General features: G+C 36.3%; 1 protein-coding gene across 2 annotated transcripts; it reads right to left on the bottom strand.

Moving 5' to 3' along the window:
- Window positions 1-2,245: 2,245 nt before the first annotated feature.
- LOC122082711 (ABC transporter A family member 7-like) lies at window positions 2,246-18,842 on the bottom strand. 2 transcript variants are annotated; one of them, XM_042650442.1, is made up of 18 exons: window positions 18,677-18,832; window positions 17,694-18,048; window positions 17,490-17,569; window positions 17,205-17,349; window positions 16,646-16,753; window positions 16,426-16,553; window positions 13,087-13,245; window positions 12,312-12,474; window positions 12,102-12,227; window positions 11,917-12,000; window positions 10,912-11,270; window positions 10,289-10,489; window positions 5,006-5,115; window positions 4,796-4,880; window positions 3,650-3,778; window positions 3,463-3,568; window positions 3,110-3,198; window positions 2,246-2,644 (listed from the first exon to the last, which is right to left on the bottom strand). In XM_042650442.1, exons 1-18 carry the CDS (start codon window positions 18,752-18,754, stop codon window positions 2,375-2,377), a joined length of 2,775 nt encoding a protein of 924 aa, XP_042506376.1. In that variant the 5' UTR covers window positions 18,755-18,832; the 3' UTR covers window positions 2,246-2,374. The 2 variants fall into 2 exon arrangements, with proteins under 2 accessions (XP_042506376.1, XP_042506375.1); XM_042650441.1 differs by having other exon boundaries at window positions 12,102-12,474; window positions 18,677-18,842.
- Between the last annotated feature and the right edge of the window lie 1,224 nt (window positions 18,843-20,066).

Genomic DNA, 20,066 nt, shown 5'->3' with positions numbered 1-20,066 from the left:
GATCAGGGATCAGTCAAGGACGATACCAATCCAATCCAGTCAATACTAACCAATCTGATCCGAGTTTTAGATCCATGGTCCATGTGCATTGCTAGGGTCCATAGAAAAGATTGTTCTCTAGATTTCATCATCCTTAACAGAAGTTATATAATAGCCTTAAGATTCACCTATACTGACTTTGTTGTATTGATGATCCACATTTAACTCAACAACCTTACTAGTTCAAAACTACAGCTGATGCCCTCAATCACCAGTATGGATCAATTAATTGTGGAGATCAATCATGCAAAGCCCCCAGTAAATCTATCTCAAGTTGGATCCAGTTCAATAGTGAATGTTTCTTGTCTATGTCCAATAACTTGTTTACCTATGCCATTAATAAAGTCTCCACTGATCTAGATGAACAGTTGAGACCAACTTGAGGTTTCAAGAATGATTCACAAATCAGAACTGTCACAGTAAAATAGAGAATACTAACTGCTATTAAAACTTACAACAACAGCAACTGTTATCCTTTGCAGGGCGGACGGTAATGATCCAATCAGTCTTAGCTGCCACCCCAAATCATCTTATGTCATGTTTCGCTTTTCCCAAGCAAACTTGCCAACAATTGGATTCAATCCAACTCCATTTCTGGAATGGAGATGGCAACCAAAATAAGAAGGCACACCTGATAGGCTGGAACAAGATTTGTTTACCCAAACATGCTAGAGGTCTTGGACTTCGCGACTCAGTAGCTCAGAATAAAGCACTCCTGCTTAAACTCAGTTGGAGACTGCTCACTGAAGGCAATGCCCGATGGTCCCAAGTTCTTGAAAGTAAGTATTTTCCCAACAGATCAGTCTTCCACCCAAAAACTCTAAACAAAAGAGGCTCCCCTACTTGGAACAGCCTTGTAAGCATCCTCCCTATACTTAAACAAATGATTGTCCGCATGATAGGGGATGGTAGATCCACATCCGTCTGGTATGACCCTTGGCTTCCCCCCAACCTCTCATTGGACCCTTCGCATCACTCTTTATCCATAGACAAAGTCTGTGTGCTCATTGATGAGAATGGTTGAAACCTTCCCAAGCTCATGGCACACTTCCCACCCAATATTTGCTCAAGAAAAACGGCCATCTCGATCCCCCCCTTTACCATCAACTGACACATGGTGGTGTCTGTTATCACAATCAAAAAAAATTTCTGTCCAATTGACAATTAAGTTTCTCACAAATAATCTCTGCGCTAATCAACATAGGATTTCCAACAGGTGCACATGCTCCTCGCTCTGCTCACATTGGTGGCGTTTCTTTTGGAAACTGAATCTTCATCCGAAATTCAAACTCTTTTTTGGCGGGTGGCTCAGGGAGGTCTCCCAACTAAAGATCGCGTGCAAAAATGGAAGCCATTAGACCCAATATGTGATCTCTGTCGTCATCACACTGAGAACACATGGCATATCTTTGTGTCATGCGACTTTACCAAAAGAGTTTGGGCAGCCAGCCACTTGGGGCTTAGGATTGAGCGGCTACAACCTCCATCCACCTCTTTGAACACCTTAGTTTTGTATTTATTTAACTCAGAGATTCTAAAGCCTTCGCGCCTAAGACCCTTTTTCATCTCCTTCATAACAGGATGTTTTTTTATATGGTCCCATAGAAACAAAGTAATTATGCAAAAGGAACAACCAAATCCTCTAGGAATCATACATAACATGAATAATTGGTCCCAATGTGAAAACACAGTTCTCCCAAGAGCCTCTACCACCCAAACCCAGATTATACCAACTACCATAATTCTGCCACACAATAAATATATCTTAGCCTGCTCCATACATAAAACTGGAAAATGTAATATGTATGGATGGACCTATGGCATTTTCTCCAACACTAATACTATTTACTTTATGGCCAATCATGTGATGACAGGAAACCAAGTTGAAGCCAGTGCAAAGTCTCTCCTTTGCTGGTTGATGACAGCCAAAAACCATGGATGGCAGATCAAGGAAGTTTGGAGTGATGACACAGCCTTGGAGCCCCTAACTCAGAACTTCTCTAACCCCACCTCATGGCCTTTAAGTATTATTAGTGTGTGGCTGTATGTATATAATAATCAACCTAACTTTTTGTTCAAACTTAAGCCGAACGACGAGGTGGTGCTATCTATGCATCAACTAGCTACTACCACTTACTATGGACACTATTATCTCTAACTAATATAATATAGTTTGGTGTGAATTTACTATCAAAAAAAAAAGATATAACAAAATAAACCAATTCAAGTATACTTGACAAAAACATAGTACTCATCGACAACAATGAAAGAAATAAGAAATAAGAAAAATTATATGCGTCTTTAACAATCATGAAAGCATGTTGAACGCTTCAACCTATTGAGCAACCTTGATGAAGACATCCTCCAAGGTGGTGTCAGACAGACCCCATGCCTGTATTGTGAACATTCTCTTTGCGATCTCAATTGCTTGGAAAATATCTGCAATCCTAACTTCATGCTTTGGCAGTTCAAACTTCTGGGTTCCGGATAAATGGTATGTCTTGATTGCATTTGGAGAGAGCTGGTGCACCAAGTTCTCCACCTCCTCCTCTTGATTCAATGTCGTTATCATTAACACATATGATTTTCCATACCTAGCCTTCAACTGTCATTCACAATAAACCAAACAAGTTTCTCAGCATTTGATATTGATTGGAATCTGGTAGCTCAGTTACATAATAAATTAGAGTTTGAATTCTGACTCCATGTCTGGACCTATCAAATAAAGTTCAAACAGACCATGAGACTATGGAGTCTCTAGGCTAAAAATTTTGTTCATATTGACCCATTTGATGGCTAAGAGAACTTCTCTATGTAGGTAGAGATCTCCCCAACAACCTCCAGGTTAGAGGTCCAGTAGAGCTACGTGTTCAATAATTGCTTATGATATAGTGCTTCTCAAAAATTGAAATCATGGATTTCATGGAGGAATTTTTTTTTTTTTCTTTCCACCACTGGCTGGTGGGTCAGATAGATGGTTCAATTTGTTCTAAACTGGGAGTTGTAAAGTCAGTAAGTTATCGTAATTACTTATGCTTTTCCTGTATAAATAAATATATGTTAAATTTACCTCTTTTGGACTTCCTATGCACCGTAAACTGCCATCCACTAAGATCCCCAATCGGTCGCACAGGAACTCTGCCTCTTCCATTGAATGAGCTGAAACCAGTGAGCACCCTCATTGGTGAGGCTTTGCGTGAAAAACAAGAAAGGATTAAGGGGAAAGAATAAAAGCTGGATAAAGGGGAAAGAATAAAAGCTAAGGCCAAAGTTATGTGTATCTAGTAATAGAACTGCAAAAGGCAAGAACCTCAGAAAACCATATGCAGCAAAGAGAAAAACAAATGTAAAAGAGTGAAGGACTGAGTATTTCAGGTGATACAAGAATTGAATTAATAAAGAAAAGGAATAAATAAATATTACTGGTGAGAATGATTGCCCTGTCTCTCTTTGCATGCTTGATAACATTCCACAAATTCTTTCTGGAAGCTGGATCTAATCCTGTGCCAGGCTCATCCATATAGACAATCTAGCAAAAGTTATAGATAATCCACAGTAAGTTGCAATACAGGGAATCTAAATAATTAATTTTAAATGTATGTTGACTAACTTTAGGATTCCCGATCAGTGAAATGGCAACACTAAGCCTCCTCTTCATCCCTCCACTGTATTTTCCCGCCTTTCTATCAGCAACACCTCCATGAAATAGATTTACACTCTTAAGGGATTCTTTCACTGCCTGAAGAGTAGAACAAAGATGAAAGAAATGAACACACTTGAAATCACTATGATAACATGACAGGAAATCCAGACTTATTTACATGATTTTGCCACAATCAGGTTTTGGATAAAACCTTTTTTCCCTTCTACAGAATTTGTGTATGGATATTCACTATTAGTTTACCACATCCAGCTTGAACTATTCACTGTAATCTTTTTCTTCGTAGATGGATTTATTAAGAGGGGAGAGAGAGAGAGAGAGAGAGAGAGATTATAAGTATAGTTTGAAAAATAGGAATACTTCCTACAGTAATCTATGGTTTGAGAATTTTTGTTGGCTGACAATCATCTTAATAAAGACTTATAAAAACAATTGCATCAAAAAACCCGTGCAGAAAGCAAGAATGCATCACATACCAGAAACAGCATGCTACATAAGCAATTAAAATCATCCAGTTTGGATTACTCAAGTCCTTGCATTTATATCTCATAATTCTAATAATTCTATAAATTCAAGTGATACCTATTCACTTCTCCTCAATGTATTATTCTATGTCAATTGTTTGCATTGACTGTCAATAGATACTTCAGTTGTACAGCTGTTTTTTTCTTTAAGTATTGTAGCTTACAAATATTTTCTGCTGTGATCCACCAAAATTATTTGAAATTTTCCTGGAGCTTGTTCTTTTCTGGAATTCAATTTTCTCTTTGCAGTAGTAAAAAAATTATCAGATCTATTGATCTCTATATCAAAACACGCAAAACAATGATTAACAAAAAGAGCATTACCAAGTGCAATGCAAAACAATGATAACAAAAAGAGCATTACAAAGTGCTTGTCCCGCCTATGTGGGGTCCTGGGAGGGTTGATTTTGGAAACAGTCCTAACCTTCAGCATTTTTTGCGCAAAGTGGCCCTCTAAAGACTCAAACCCTGGCAGCCCAAACCTTTTACCATTGTTCCAAGGAATGGCCCTAAAACAATAATTTAAAGAACACCCCCTCCCCCCGAAAAAAAAAATTCAGCATCAACTCACTCGTGTTAATGCCGCGCCTTTGAGGTTCTTCAGTCTTCCATAAAATAGTAGGTGCTCTCGTCCTGTTAGTGTTTCCCAAAGCAAGCTGTGTCATAGTTCGAACAAAAACAAGGAGAGGTAAGGTAAGAAAAAATATATGTAGAAATCTATAATTAGTTGGGTCCCATGATTTATTAGATATATTTGCACTGAAGGATGATATCTGCTTACTCATGCTGTGGACAGACACCCATGCTCGTGTATATTTTGTTCATATCAGTCTGTAAGTCCACACCCTGCACAAGTGCCATTCCTGATGTTGGCTTTATGAGCCCAGTCATCTGTTACAGAGGCATAAAAACTCTTAATGTTGTTTAAAAGAGCAGAGTAACAGTTCTATTCATTTATATAAAAAGAAAAAAAATCCTATTATTCGAGTTGGAGAGAGAAGAGCCACAAGATGATCTTCGTAGAAACATTACAACAACAGCAACAACAAATTCAGTCTTATCCCAACTAAATAGGGTCCGCTACATGGATCCGGGCAAAAGACAAAATATTAAATATAATAGTAAAAAGAAAAGAACACTGCAACAACACAACTACTCAGCAATATCCCACCTAAATGGGGTCGGATACATGGAGCCTAGCCCTCCAAACAGCTCTATTTGAGGTCATATTAGGGTGAAGACCTAAACTATGCATGTCTTTCTTCAATACTTCTCCTAGGGTTCTTTTAGGCCTGCCTCGAGCTCTTTTAATTCCTTCAATTTGAGTCAGATCCTTTCTCCATACTGGTGCATCCCAAGGCCTTCATTGAACATTACCATGCCACCTCAAATGACTTTCTTGGAGCTTATCATGTATCGAGGCAACTTCCAAATCAGCTCTATTATGGTCATTCCTTACGTTATCCTTCCTAGTTTTGCTGCACATCCACCTCAGCATCTTCATCTTTGCTACAATTAATTTATCTATATGATGCTTCTTAACTGCACAACATTTCGCAACATACATCGTAACCGGTCTTACAATAGTTCTATAGAATTTTCCTTTAAGCTTTAAAGGAATATGCCGATCACACAACACTTCGGTCATACCTCTCCATTTCATTCATCCCACTTTAATTCTCTGTGAAACATCATCTTCTATATCATCTCCTTTAATTTTGGTTGACCCCGAATATTGAAAATAAATCAATTTATAGGATCTCTCTCTCTCTCCTCAATTTTCACCATTTTGTTATCCAACTTAGTGTCACTAAAGTTACATACCATATACTCGGTCTTCGTTCTACTTATCTTAAAACCTCTGGATTTCAAGGTTGATCTCTATAACTCCAACTAGTGTTAATGATTGTTTTTGTCTCATCCACCGAAACAATATCATCAACAAAAAGCATACACCACCGAACCTCCTCTTGAATTTTCCTAGTTAAATCATCCATAATAAGCATGACTAAGTAAAAGCTTAAAGTTGATCCTTGAAGTAACCCAATTGTGATAGGGAATTTACTACCTTGACCTCCCACGGTTCTCACACTAGTAACAACGCCTTCACTGAATATCCTTAACCATTTCCATATATTTACTTGACACATTTCTCTTCTCTAGTACATACCAGAGTAACTCCATAGGGACTCTGTTATAGAGTCATAGGATTTCTCTAGGTTAATAAAGACCATATGAAGATCCTTCTTGCAAACTCTAAATATTTCCATGAGCCTCCTTAGTAAGCCAGGTGGCCTAAGTAGGTTCTAGGCGACTGTCGCCTTACTGTAAGGTGCAACACTTATTTATGTCAAATATCATTTAATTCATTTATTTAAGATAGTATTCATAAATAAGAAAATACCCCCATTTGAATCCGATAAAAATAGTTTAAAAATAAATTCCAGAAGGATAAAAAGTCAACCCTCTAGTCCAAGAACAAAAACTGGATTTTTTCATTGTAGGGGTGATTTTTAATTGTCAAATGCTTGGATTTTTCTCAGTTATGAAAATTGCATAATTTTTATCATGCTAAAACTTTACTGAAAACTAAAAGTGTTGTAAAATAATATTTTGTTTTGATGTCCATAAATAATTTTCATTCGGGCGATTTTAACAAAATTCATGCATTTTAAAATAAGTTTGACCTATCGTTACAACTTAGATTTAAGTAATCTTAGACTTGTTAGAAAGATAGTTTTATGCTCTACCTAATACAAAAAGTCTCTAAAATCATTTAACCAGTCAAACTTATTAGAGAACAAAAACATTTCTCTAAATGTTGATTTTTTATAACTTAATGTGAGTTAATATTTATTATCTTGATGTGGCTTAAAGTTGATTTTTTATGAATTGATGTGGCTTAATATTGATTTTTTTATGATACAAGGTATATGTAGCATACTAAATATTGTTAGAGAAGAGGAAAGACAAAAAATAACACTTAGGCGACTTAGGCACCTTGGCAACGCCTAGGTGGGTGACTTGTTGCTTAAGAGCTTAGACAGCTCTCCACGGCCTTGGTTCACCTTGGCGCCGTGACAACTATATGATCTAACTATCATAAAACCAAATTGGTTCTCCGAGATAGTAGTTTCTATTCTCAAGTGAGCTCCAATAACATTCTCCAATAACTGCACAATATGACTCCGTAGTTTAATGCCTTTATACTTATTAAAGCATTGAATATCAACTGTATGTTTGTAGATTAGAACTACAGTATTTTTCCTCCATTCATCTGGCATTTTCTTTGTGCTCATAATCTTGTTATGGTTCACCAAGATATACCACAAAATCCTAAGCTCTTATACACTTCTATTGGGACCTCATATGGGCTTGGTATATTGCCTACTTTCATCTTTCTTAAGACTTCTTTGACTTTAGAAACCATAACCTTTCGAATATATCTATAGCATGTGGTGCCCTGATGAGAAATGCAGTCTTCTGGGCCACAGATGCTCGAAATGTCTCCATTTAGAAGGCCTTAGAAATACTTTTCACATCTCTTCATAATGTCCTCATCCCTTACTAGCACTCTACCATCATCACTTTTGTACCTTTTTAGATCTTCTACGTCTTTAGTCATTTTCAGGTCTTAAAGCTAGCTTTCTTAGTCTGAATTGCTGCTTGAACCTCATCATTCCACCACCAAGTCTCCCTAATGGAATGGTGATTTCCCTTCGATTCCGTTAGGACATCTTTAGAAACCTTCTTAATGAAAGCCGCCATATTGTTCCACATAGTGTTAGCGTCCCCCTTAAAGTCCCATTTTCCTTGGTTGACCCCTTTATCACTGAATGCATTCAAGGTAACCCCGTTTTAAGCTCCACCACCTCATCCTAGGGAAAATAGACTTCCCTTCCTCACGAACCTGGGGAGTGAAGCAAATATCCATGACCAAAAATCTATTTTGAGTGGACAAGCTCTCCCCAGGTATCACCTTACAATCCTTACATAGTAATCTATCGGACCTTCTAGTGAGAAAGAAATCTATTTGGCTAATATGGTCCCCACCTTTACAGGTAAATATATGCTCATTTCTTATAGGTAATTAATTATATGCTCCTCCTTTAAAACAAGTGTTTACAATGGATAAATCATATGTGACAGAACAATCTAAAACTAAGATCCCCTTTCATTCCTCTCGCCAAAACCATAGCCTCCATATACATCCTCATATCCTCTACGGTTTCTCCCAACATGTCCATTCAGATCACCCCCTATAATAATACTTTCTTCTTAGCCAGAACTTTGCAGTAAACCATCCATTTGTTCCCAAAATGTATCTTACTACTTTCATCCAATGTTACTTGGGGTCATGGTTTAAAGTATTGGTCAGTATTTTTTCGGCCGATACATATCGGTATCCAATATGGACTGATAAAATACACTTTTTAAAGAAAAAAATAAGTGTATCCTTGTGTATTGATACGTATCGGCCGACACATTGATACCCACCGATACACAAGCGTTACTCACTAATACATACCGATACTTAAGATACATATCTACATAACACATTTCACTTTTGAAAGAAAGCCTGTTCTTCTCATTGATAGTACTTAAGAGTTAAGTTTCCAAATTTTAAGCACAACTCAACAATTGAACTCCCTTTCATTTCTTGAACTTGGGGCTTTTAATCGTTCATAGAAAACAACTCAAAATATACAATCAAACTGATGTTTAGAGGATTGAAGCATTAAAAATCATCCATTGAAGCTAAATATAGTGCAAGATAGGTAAGTTGAAAAAACTTGAATTTTTTTCTGCAAATCTTTGTTAAACTTCTGTTTTTTGCTATGTTTGAGTAGATTTAGGTAAAACAAACTAAAACATTTGCATCAAACATGAATTATTACATCAACTTTTAGAAATATATTTTAAAATTTCATAGAAAATCGATAATAAACTATTACTATATATAAGAAACCTTCGTTTATAACAGTTTCAATTGCATGCACTTGTCTCTCAGTAAGGTGTTCTCCATTTTAGTGCATATGCGTAATACATGTTATTTATACTATCTTTTATGCAAAAGTGTATTCCATGTGTATCTTGTCCATTCATGGGTGTATCTTTGATACGGTAAGACACGATATGCTATGATACGTCTCTTAAAATGACCTGACAGATGCGGCATCCGATACCAATACTTTAATCCTTGCTTGGGGTTTCTAAGCACTAATATATTGACAACTTCTTTCTCCAGCACAATTTTAATGGATATAATCCTATGTCCAAGTCTTTGTACATCCACCACATCATTCTTTATGTCTTTATCCACTACTATTCCCACTCCATTTCTATTACTTTTATCCCCCCGTATACCAAAGTTTAAACTTTATAGTCATCCAACTCCTTAGCTTTGTAACCTTCCAACTAGTCTCTTGAATAAGAGCTATATTAATCCTTCTTCTCACGACATCTATTAGTTCTACAAATATAAGAAACTGTATACAAGGACTCAATTCCTCCTAATTGCAGAATCAGACGCTTAAAAAAATGTATAAAATCTTTGAACAATCCTTATTGACAACACCCAACACAAAAATAAAGGCAAGTTTTAAAAAGTGATTGGTATGATTCCCTAATGGCTGTTGACTCTTGCTATTACGAAACAATAGAAAGGCATGTGTTATATGTAGTTATTTGAGGGGACCATGTAGCCAACCTCATTAAGTTGGGATAAGGCTCAGTTTGTTGTTGTTGACTGTGTCACTCCAAAAAGTTTGAAATTTACGCAATAACAGCCAATATAACAGGGACAACAGTTAACTACTCTCTGTTACATTTATGCTATTATTAATGATATAACCTAACAGCTACTGGTTGTTACTGTTGTAGAACCGCTATAACAGAGACAACAGTTAATAATGTCAGTTATGTTTTATGATATTATTAATTACATAACCTAACAACTACTGGCTGTCTCCTTTGTAAAGAGTGTAAATGGAATCTGAAGCTATGATTCACAAAGAAAGGCCTATGTCTTTTATAAGACAGAAACAATGAGCATTCTACTTACCACATTAATGAAAGAGGTTTTCCCAGCACCATTAGGTCCAAGCATACCAAAGCATTCCCCTCTGGACAAAGCAAGAGATAACCCTCCAATTGCAAGTTTATCATGATTTCCATCCTTCCCTGGATACACCTTTTTTATGTTGTCACAGACAACAGCATAACTTGTACTGGATTCAAGGAGTAACTGTTCAACTTTCTCCCTCTACATAGAGAAGATAAACATTATCCATAAATAGAACATTAGAAAAATAGCATTTCAAGAGTCTGATCCACCAATGTCATTGTGGAGTACATGCAAAGAGTGGAACCCAAGACTTAAAGATTCCTAACCATAAATTTGTCCATCCAGTAAAAACAAATTGATTCAAAATGCTACGGCAAACAACAACAAATATCTACATAGAAAAACATGACTGTCGATCAATGGTGAGGAAAACCCAATCACTTGAAAATATCTCATAGAAGTGAATTTTAGTTCAGCCACCTCCCCCTCAAGGTTCACCATGTGTAATGTCTATGCCATTAGTGGATAAATCAAGTGGTATTTTATATGGGCGATTTTCTTCTTCAAAAAGCAGCTCCTATAAATAAGAGGGCATGCATAATTTGCAAGTGAGCAGTTACCTCTTGGAAGACATCAGGTTTCTCCATTTGAGCTAAAACCGTAGATCCTTGTCTTTGCATGCTAGGCTTCGAAGAAGATGGTAATTTCTTCTTCTGGACACTTCGCAAGAAAAAAAGAGGATGCTTTTGCATGCCACCTCCAGATGATACCACTTGATCTAAATAATATGTGACGAGAAGGACCACAAACCATTCCAAAATCATGAGAATTAAAACCTTTCTCATTCCATTTGTGTTATCATTCAGATCTTTCCACCTCATCCCAACAGGAATTCCCGGTTGAACATATTGCCCAAATTCATATATAACACGGTATAGAGAAAAGGCAGGAAATAACTCCATAACTATAATCCAATGCCCTACAACAGGAAATTCAGGCTGATAATGATTAGGGATTGATGAATAGTATGAATATATAAAGATTGACTAGATGAATACAAAATACAACTGTAAGAGATCTCCGGGCTACAAATTGGTGAGATATGAAGACCGTAGATACTGTCATACAACATCAGAATAGCACTTTTGGTGCTCATGAGCCTCAAGTGAATGGATTGCAAATGAAAGTCTTATAGTCTACAACTCAATCCTGAATGGGATGATCCGCTCATCTGATTTGCCATTTCTTTTGGACAATCAGAAAATTATTGCCTACGGGGAAGAAAAATAAGTAAATAAATAAAATAAGAAGATCATCAGATGGATCTATCACCATTTCAACAGCGTGATTTTCGGTCTTATGTATCATTATTAGCCAAGGAATCAAGGACCAGGATGTGCCAATGGACAATTCAATCTACAGACAGGATCGATTTTGTCAAAGGAATTGTCCAACCTTGGTCCGGGCTCCTGATCCATTGAACCATGATATAGGTAGCAACAAGATTCAATAAAAGTAGATTCATGGATATATTTAAATTCTAAAAGTGCAAAAAACATCTTCAAAAACAGTAACAAAACTGTTTTGCTTCCCCCAGTCCCCTAAAAAAGGATTCTCATACTCACCTGGAAAGGAATTATCTTCAAGAAATGTCTGGAAAAGAAAAGCTCCTAAGAGCCCCGATCCAAAGACGCATATGTGCCCTATTGCTGTCATCATCAAATTTCAACCATAAACATGAGTCTATTGTTGTTGTAAGCCAACAACAGAGGCTTTACTGCAAGTAAAATGTGTCCAGTTGAGGTCAAACCTGTAGCAGTCTTAACATTTGAAAAAACCGTTGCTGCTAAAAATGCGAATGAAACTTGCAAGTTAATATAGATGAAGTAAAACACAAATTGTATACTGTAGTCATTCATCGTGAAGGTATTTAACCCTGTAAGGAATAGATCTGAGTTAGACAACACTTTCAGTTTTGAAAGCCATGTAGAGCAGATTGATTCCAGGGGTCGTATCTCACCTACAAGTGAGCCAAATATGGCAAAACATAACATGTAACTTGAGGATAAGAAAAGAAAATAGGCATAAGAAATTAACATATAAGGACCATCACCAAGCCCATGCATTTTCATAATGATTCTTAGTTTTTGTTGCTTCTCATAAACCAGAGATGTCAATATCACCTACACCAAAAGGTACCATACCAAAAGCACATTAGTCATAAAAAAAAAAATATGCTTACATCTGAAAGAAGAATGAACCACTCCACATAGTCATGGCATAGGCTTTTCTGAACGAAAAGAATTCCTTAAAATTAATGAGAATGAAATTCAATGTTTAATAGTCTAGAAAATAATCCAAAGAACAAAAATAGACTAGCAATATATGAATCTCTACCATAGAATTACAGTTATGGATCAGTTTGCTGAATAAATTCTTTCATGGACTCAGAAGTCATGCAGCAAAGATTTTATAAAGGGAAGAAAAAAAAATTAAAACAAATTTAAAAAAAAAAAAACAGTATAGGGGAAAAATACTCATAAGCAAGATTATGCCCATTTTCTGTTTCAGAATCCTAAAGAAAATATGTTATTGTAAGTTACCCATACATGAAATTGGCTAAGATTGTTAAATCAGTAGCAGAATTTGGCTAGCAAGTAAGAAGTTAATATAAATAGTTAGAATCTACAACAATGTTTACAACAAACTATTACAAAAGCGTACAAGCCTCAACTTTTTCCAGAGTTCAGTTCAGGCAATTTTTTTATGCATGTAGACACCATGCGTATACTTACAGGGAAAAGTTGCAAAATAACCCATGAAAAGAAGAGTCCACCAAGAAGAGAAGAGAGATCCAAACTGAGTCTTGTTTCAGTTTTTGGCATCTCTTTGACAAATTCTAATAGCATTTTCGTGCCAGCACCCTTTAAGAACTGAAGGTAGGCATTGGAGGCCTGTAGTATATATGTAGGATATATTAGCATATTCTCCTATGTACATTGTTTGGCATACTAAAGAGGACATAAGAGAAAGATATGTAAAACATGTAAACGGGAAACAAGAGATTGCCGAGTAAAAAATATCCCTGTGGATAGAAACAAATATAAACGTTTATCAAAGGGAGATCAAACTTTTGACAGAAACAAGTGTTCCTGAATTGTGGAAGGTAAGCTAAAACATAAGAGGAAAGTCTAATTGGAACACTATCCAAAAGGAAATGAAAAAAGAAGCACCAAATGAAATATGAAAACTACAATAAAATAACATTTCTCCAGTTAATAGTAACAACATAGCAAAAAAATGAAAATCTCAAAGCACACTAAGATGTGTTGGGTCTTTTGTCTTGTATTTGTAGTGGTCCACATAGTCATTATTGGGCTTGTATATGTTTGGATCGGGTTTGGGTCTATTACATGTACAAGGGTAAAATTGTAATTAGGTTGGAGATTAGGGATTTTAAGATTTCCTATATATTGTCTATGGGGGGAAAACCCTTGACACAAGCAAGGATATCACATTGTGAGGTGGAGAGAAGTGTAGAGTGGTTTTCTGGATTAATTGAAAATTTATTTTGTTCAATCAGGTAGATGTATGCATTCATGCCGAAACACAATAAATCCTTGTGCTTTTGTGTCATTATTGTTTGGTTCCTTCCTTGTGTTTGCACATTCGATCCCAACAAGCGATATTAAAGCGACGTTAGGCAGATCGTCGCAATTGATGCATGGAGATCTAGGGAATGTGCAATGTGCAAGACAAGCAGAAGAAGGTACAACAACAGTTCAGCTTTTTTTCTTTGCAATAGAGCGCAAATTGTTTTCCCTTTACTTATAAATGGAAATTGGCTAAGGTTTTTAGGGGGGAAAAAAGGGTAAAGGAAACCACATTTTGGGAAGAAGGAAAGGGGGTGTTGGAGGTTTCCTTGTGATCCTTGCATGGAGTTAAGAAGGAGAGAGGGAGTTCTGACTTGTGTGGAAGAGAGAATACAAAAAAAAAAAAGTAACCAACGTGAATAGGAATCAATGGCTTTTGGGTATGTCAGTATGTGTGTTTCAAGTATCGCAGGGAGAAGGAAAAAAAAAGGTGGGTTTACAATACACCCTAGGAGGGAGAAGGAGTTAAGTGGAATAATCCGAGATGTGAAAAGATTGTTCACGGCCCCATGGGTAAGAGTTTGGCATCACAAGGCTTTCTAGCACTATGGACGCAGTGTGCAGTGTGAATTTGATGGAGATGCGCACCCTTGAACCGATCCAAACCCACCTGAGTATCCAAATAGAGTTGAACTAGATCCAATTTGGGTCTTTAGCTATTAGGATATTTTAGGATTTTATTTCTATTTTCATGAAATCTTTTGTTTTTGGTGGCTTAAGTAGGAGATAGCTATTAGGATTTAGTTTCCAATTAATTTGAGTTTCCAAATTTAAGTAGGTTTCCTTTCAGTAATCATTCAATTAGAACACAAACTGAAGAATAGAAGAATGAGTTGAGTTGATGTTTGAGTGCCTGTGGGCAATGTGTGCTGTTCTCTTCCTCCCCTGCAACTCTCAGACCCATCTCAGAGATTTCTTCCCTACCCCTACCGGCCCTCCATCAGAATCAAGTAAATTCCCTTCATTGGTATAGATTGTGTAGGTTCATGCATGATCAACGGTGATCAGGTACGTTAAGGTTGATGGCAGCCATGAAGGGTCAAGACCGAGTCAATCAGATGGTGGTGAAGGGTTCAAGTTTCTCCATAGAACTTTTCAATGGTCATAATGACTTCACTCTATGGCAATAACAAATGAAGAATATTCTTATGCGAAAGATGACAGTCAAATCTCTCATGAAGAAATCATATAACATGGATAAGATGATGAAAGATGAGTGGCTAGTGTTGAGGGATCTAGCGAATAGCATAATCTAGTTGTATCTTGCTGATAACACTTTTTGGAGGAAGTCTAGGCAAAGTAGTGCAGGTACAAGTTGAACTCATTGGCAAATCAGTTGTTTTTGAAGAAACAATTATATGATGTTCAGTTGTCAAAGGGACTGAAATATAAGGTGCACTTGGATTAGTTCAACAGAATACTAAAAGAGTTGTCTGCTCAAGATGTTAAGATCAACGAGGAGGATGAAGAACTTCTCCTGTTGACCTATGTACTTCCTTCATTTGATCTCATGGTGACTAGATTACTGTTTGGTAAGGATACTCACAGACTTGATGAGGTTCTTATTGCTTTGTTGATGAATGAGACACAACAGGAAACAAAAAAAAAAGCAATAAGGGAGAGTTAGAGGAGGGTGGTTGGATGCAGAAGTGCTTCCATGGATCAGTCCAAACCATGGAACTGGTTCTTTAACACCGTTCTTCTTCATGGTGGCTTGCAAATCCAAGCCAAGGTAGAGATTGTTGGGTTTTTGTCTTGTATTTTGTAGTTTCCCACACAGTTGTTATTGGGCTTCTATATGTTTGGGTCGGGTTTTGGGTCATTCTCTTATAAAACTTGTATATGTTTGGGTCGGGTTTTGGGTCATTCTCTTATTCACAGGAGGGAAGAAAAGGAAATAGTAGTTGTAAAACAATTTGGAACGAGGCTAGGATTAATTATTGTTCATGCATCATCCCCAGAATTCAGTGCAATTTAAATTCACAAAATGAATCCTCAATGTGTGTGCCCACTGATGGAAAAGAATGGATAAATATATAGACATTGGAAGGAATCAACATGACCATGTTCATGTTCTTCATGGTGCAGTTTCTACTAAATTATTATGTTCTTCTCATAATAAACAATAAAAAAATTTAAATCTATAGCTTCTCAATCAGTCAAGATGCAATCTGATTCATCCATCCACATCAAATTGAATGAACTTCAACAATTAAGGGACCAAATATTTCTTGTATAGAAAATAGTTCACAGTAGCACGTGAAATCTAATGTTGAGTATGGAATTCACAACTCAAACTTAAAAAAAAAAAAATGGAGACACAAACTCTGGATAAAATTGATTCCATCTTCTTCACATACCAATTTATTAAAAATAGTAAAATAAAAGGAAGAAAGAAAGCAAATTAAGAAAAATTTAAAAAATGTACCAAAGTAAATGGTATTGGACATACACTAGAATCATAAAGATATAGCTATTTACCACATTCACTGATCGTGGAACCCGGACCAATTCAGGAGGACTGTTTTGAAAAATACTATGATCATCCCTCCGTTTGTACCATACCCTCACATTGAAATTATTCTCATTTGAATTCAAGAAATCATAAGCTGCAAGGAAAATTAATTTCATATTCAACTCTCCAAGCATATAAAAAAATTTAACATCAAATATATGGAAAGACAATGTCAAGCAGGCCAACCTGCAACAATCTCATTAGACTTCCCTTCTGTGGATCCATTAAATTGATCATCATTTATCTCTGAAGAACTGTTGCACCATAAATTTAAACCTTGCACACATCTCACCTCTAAATCCAAGTTTATTTAATAGAAAAAAAAAAAGTATCAACCCAGAGTGTTAGAGAAGTAAGCTATTATACTAAACAAAAGAGAGAGAGATTCATGGCTTAGCAATTTCCCGCCAACCACAGCAAATTATGTATAGATACTACGCAGGTTTACGTTCACAACTGCCAATAAGCCTCACCAGAGATCTCTTATGTCAGATTGGCCAGATTGGTGGAAACAAAGGATAGGCCTCATCCTCTGCACCTGCACCATGTATATGTATGTGGCTGCAGTTTGAAATTTTTTTGCATCTTGCTGATGGGTATCTAAGATTTCATATTAGATGAATTAAGGATTTGTCGCTGTGGTAGATACCAGTAACAATTCACGCCCAGTCATTACTTGAAGAATGGAAATTTTAGTATCAATAAACAGATTATGAATAGATAAATGAATCAAAACATCCATCACCTTTCTGCATTGTGCGGGAAGCTATCTGGATGGGAAAGGAAAGTGTAAAATTTGGCACACACTGAGATTGAAGGATATAAACTGGAATTTCAGAACTGAAAGCTGGCTCCAAAAAATTGTTATGAGCAGGTTCTGAGGATGAACCCTGAAAGCTTTCCAGAAGTCATATCAGCATCATAGCAATAGGCATAGAAGAATGAATTAAGAAGGATAGGGACAATGGAAGTCAATATTGCAATTTAGTGATGGATGAAAGTGAGAACAAGAAAAACGGGGCAACGTTACCAGCACAATATTGGCTAAGCTCTGCAACATATCTGAAGAATTTGGAGTGAAAGTACCCGTGAAAAAATTTCTTGCTACGCCTGTCACAATTTAAAGAATTGTTGTCATTCAAACAAATAGTAATAATTTACTCATCAATCAGATCAGCTGAACCAATTATCAATGATAAAATAAAACACAGTAGAAAAGAGGAAGGAAACATACTTTCTCCAAGAGATCTGTTTCCCCCAGTAAAAAGTATAGTAGCTGGGCAGGAGTCATTCCGTTGGCAGGGCTCATCTGGAAAACGACTTGCTGAATCTGGCACTTGCAATAAAGCTGGCCATTCCTGAGGCCTATGAATGGGACAATACACTGCTTGTCCCAATTCCGAGTACTCAATACCACATACAGTTTTTTTACATGAACCATCTGCATTTTTGCCAATGCAGGAGCAGCCACACCTTAACTGAGGATCCTTATCCAATTCATTGTTAACCACCTTTTGGACCAAGAAAAGCACCAAACAGAGAAACATTGGGAATAAAACGAGCCTAATGCTTGCCTTCATATTTCTTCTCTGCAAAATTAAGAGGTTCGAATATCATCACTGATCATTAAGAACAATTCCAAATCCTCTAAATATATCCAGTGGCATAGTCATCAGAAAGACTCTCAGGAAACACTTTATTTGGCTAGTGCCTATAATATTAGGGATGCCGATAACCATTTCCATCCATGACATTTTCTTTTGAGACAGAGAAAAAGAGGAGAGTAGGTAGGATAAGCCAAACCAAAATCATTATTCCTGATTCAATTACTTCTATCAAATTCCATTTCCTTCAATTAGTAAATCAAAAGAAGGCTTTATAAAGACAAAGATATACTGAACAGAAAATTGGAAGTTAAGAACAGAGGAATTGCAGGTGGAAATCAAATGAAGGGCTTAGTTTCCATCAACCACTGACCGTAGCTAACTGAAATCAACCTCTTTTTAGGAAATCAAAGTTTATACCACTTTACATGTCAACTCCAACAACAAATTGAATAAAAGGGCAGAATTAAGATTTAAGGTCTAATATTAACTAAACCCATTAAGATTTCCACAGATTTTTGCAGACAATAAGAAACAAGCACTAATCTTTGAAGATGTAAAAAATCAAAAATCAAAAATCAAAAGAGAGAGAGGATGAAGTGAAATTGCAGACCTGGAAAATGAGGTTCTTCCTGAACAAAGCGTTGGTCTGAGCCAAGAAACTGGCAGTTGTATGCGATGAATCCGCCATTAGTGGCTTTCTCCTCTCCTCCCCTTTCAGCCCTTCTCTCCCAACTCTTCAATTAGGATATTTGCAGAGTAATCTGAAGAAGAAGAAGAAGAGAATGGGAGAATCCCGAAATAAAATGACATATAATCATTAAATCTTCCAAAATTAGGAAGAAATTATTTGTTTCCCTCACCGCAACATGTAACGGCTACTGAAGGAAACAAATAATTTCTTCCTAATTTTGGAAGATTTAATGGTTATATGCCATTTCATTTCGCGATTCTCCCATTCTCTTCTTCTTCTTCAGATTACTCTGCAAATCTCCTGTAATCCTGTTGCAGTGTGATGTGGTGCCCGCCATTGTACGGATATGGAGCCCACTAGGATCTTCTTGGTATTTTGTAAAGTCAATTTGGCTCAATTTAATCCATTTGAAAGACCAAAGACTTTATTTTACCAAAAAAAGAAGACCAAAGACTTTCTATCACAAAAAAAAAAAAAAAAAGACCCAAGACGTTTACGTTCACCAAGAAAAACGAAACACCCCAAGGAGACGGCAAGACCAGGCTTCACTATGTCTAGTGAATAATGAAATCATTGCTACTCTCCTTAGTTTTTATTAAATTTAGAAAAAAAGGTAAGTGTTTTCTTTCCAAGAGTGTCTACACGAAAAGACCATTATGCCCCTTGTTGATATCTACTTGTGCTCTCATTTGTTAGGGCTCGTTTGGTATCATTTCTGTTCCAGAAACGCCGTTTCGTGTCAAAAACGAAAATTTCAGTTTCTGTGTCAAAATGCAGTTTTTAAACAAAAAAATGGTGTTTCAAAATTTCAGATTTTTATCAGGAATTTTTTTTTTTTCTTTTTTTTTTTGTAAAATGGAACGAAACTGGGTTCTTCAGTTTCTGTCCAATCTCGTTTTTTCAGTTTTTTTTTTCACTTTTTGTTCCAAAAAAACATAAACGGACCATAAGTGCACCAAACAGAAGATTCCGTTTTTTCGTTTCAATAGAACGAAAAAACTCCAGAAACGTTTTTTTAGAACGATACCAAACGGGCCCTTAGTGCTGGCACATGATTCTCGTTCTCACCCAAAAAAACTTTTCTTCAAAAAATAATAACAATAAAATATGGCAATTGTTTTTGGTTCTTGGACAGAAAATTTTATCCTTAATAAAAATGGTGTTTCCAGTCTTTTTACTCAGTATTAGGACCTTGTATTGAATCATCTGTATCATATGGATTTAAGTTTTTTTTATGAAAAAAATAGTGGTTTGATTCAATATCACACTAATAAGAACTAATACGATTCATATCACTGACTATAAAACA

The sequence above is a fragment of the Macadamia integrifolia genome, chromosome 6 (assembly GCF_013358625.1).
Source record: "Macadamia integrifolia cultivar HAES 741 chromosome 6, SCU_Mint_v3, whole genome shotgun sequence".
Taxonomy (NCBI): domain Eukaryota; kingdom Viridiplantae; phylum Streptophyta; class Magnoliopsida; order Proteales; family Proteaceae; genus Macadamia; species Macadamia integrifolia.
Note: the sequence above shows the minus strand (reverse complement) of the source record. Positions and strands in the feature narration are given on the sequence as shown.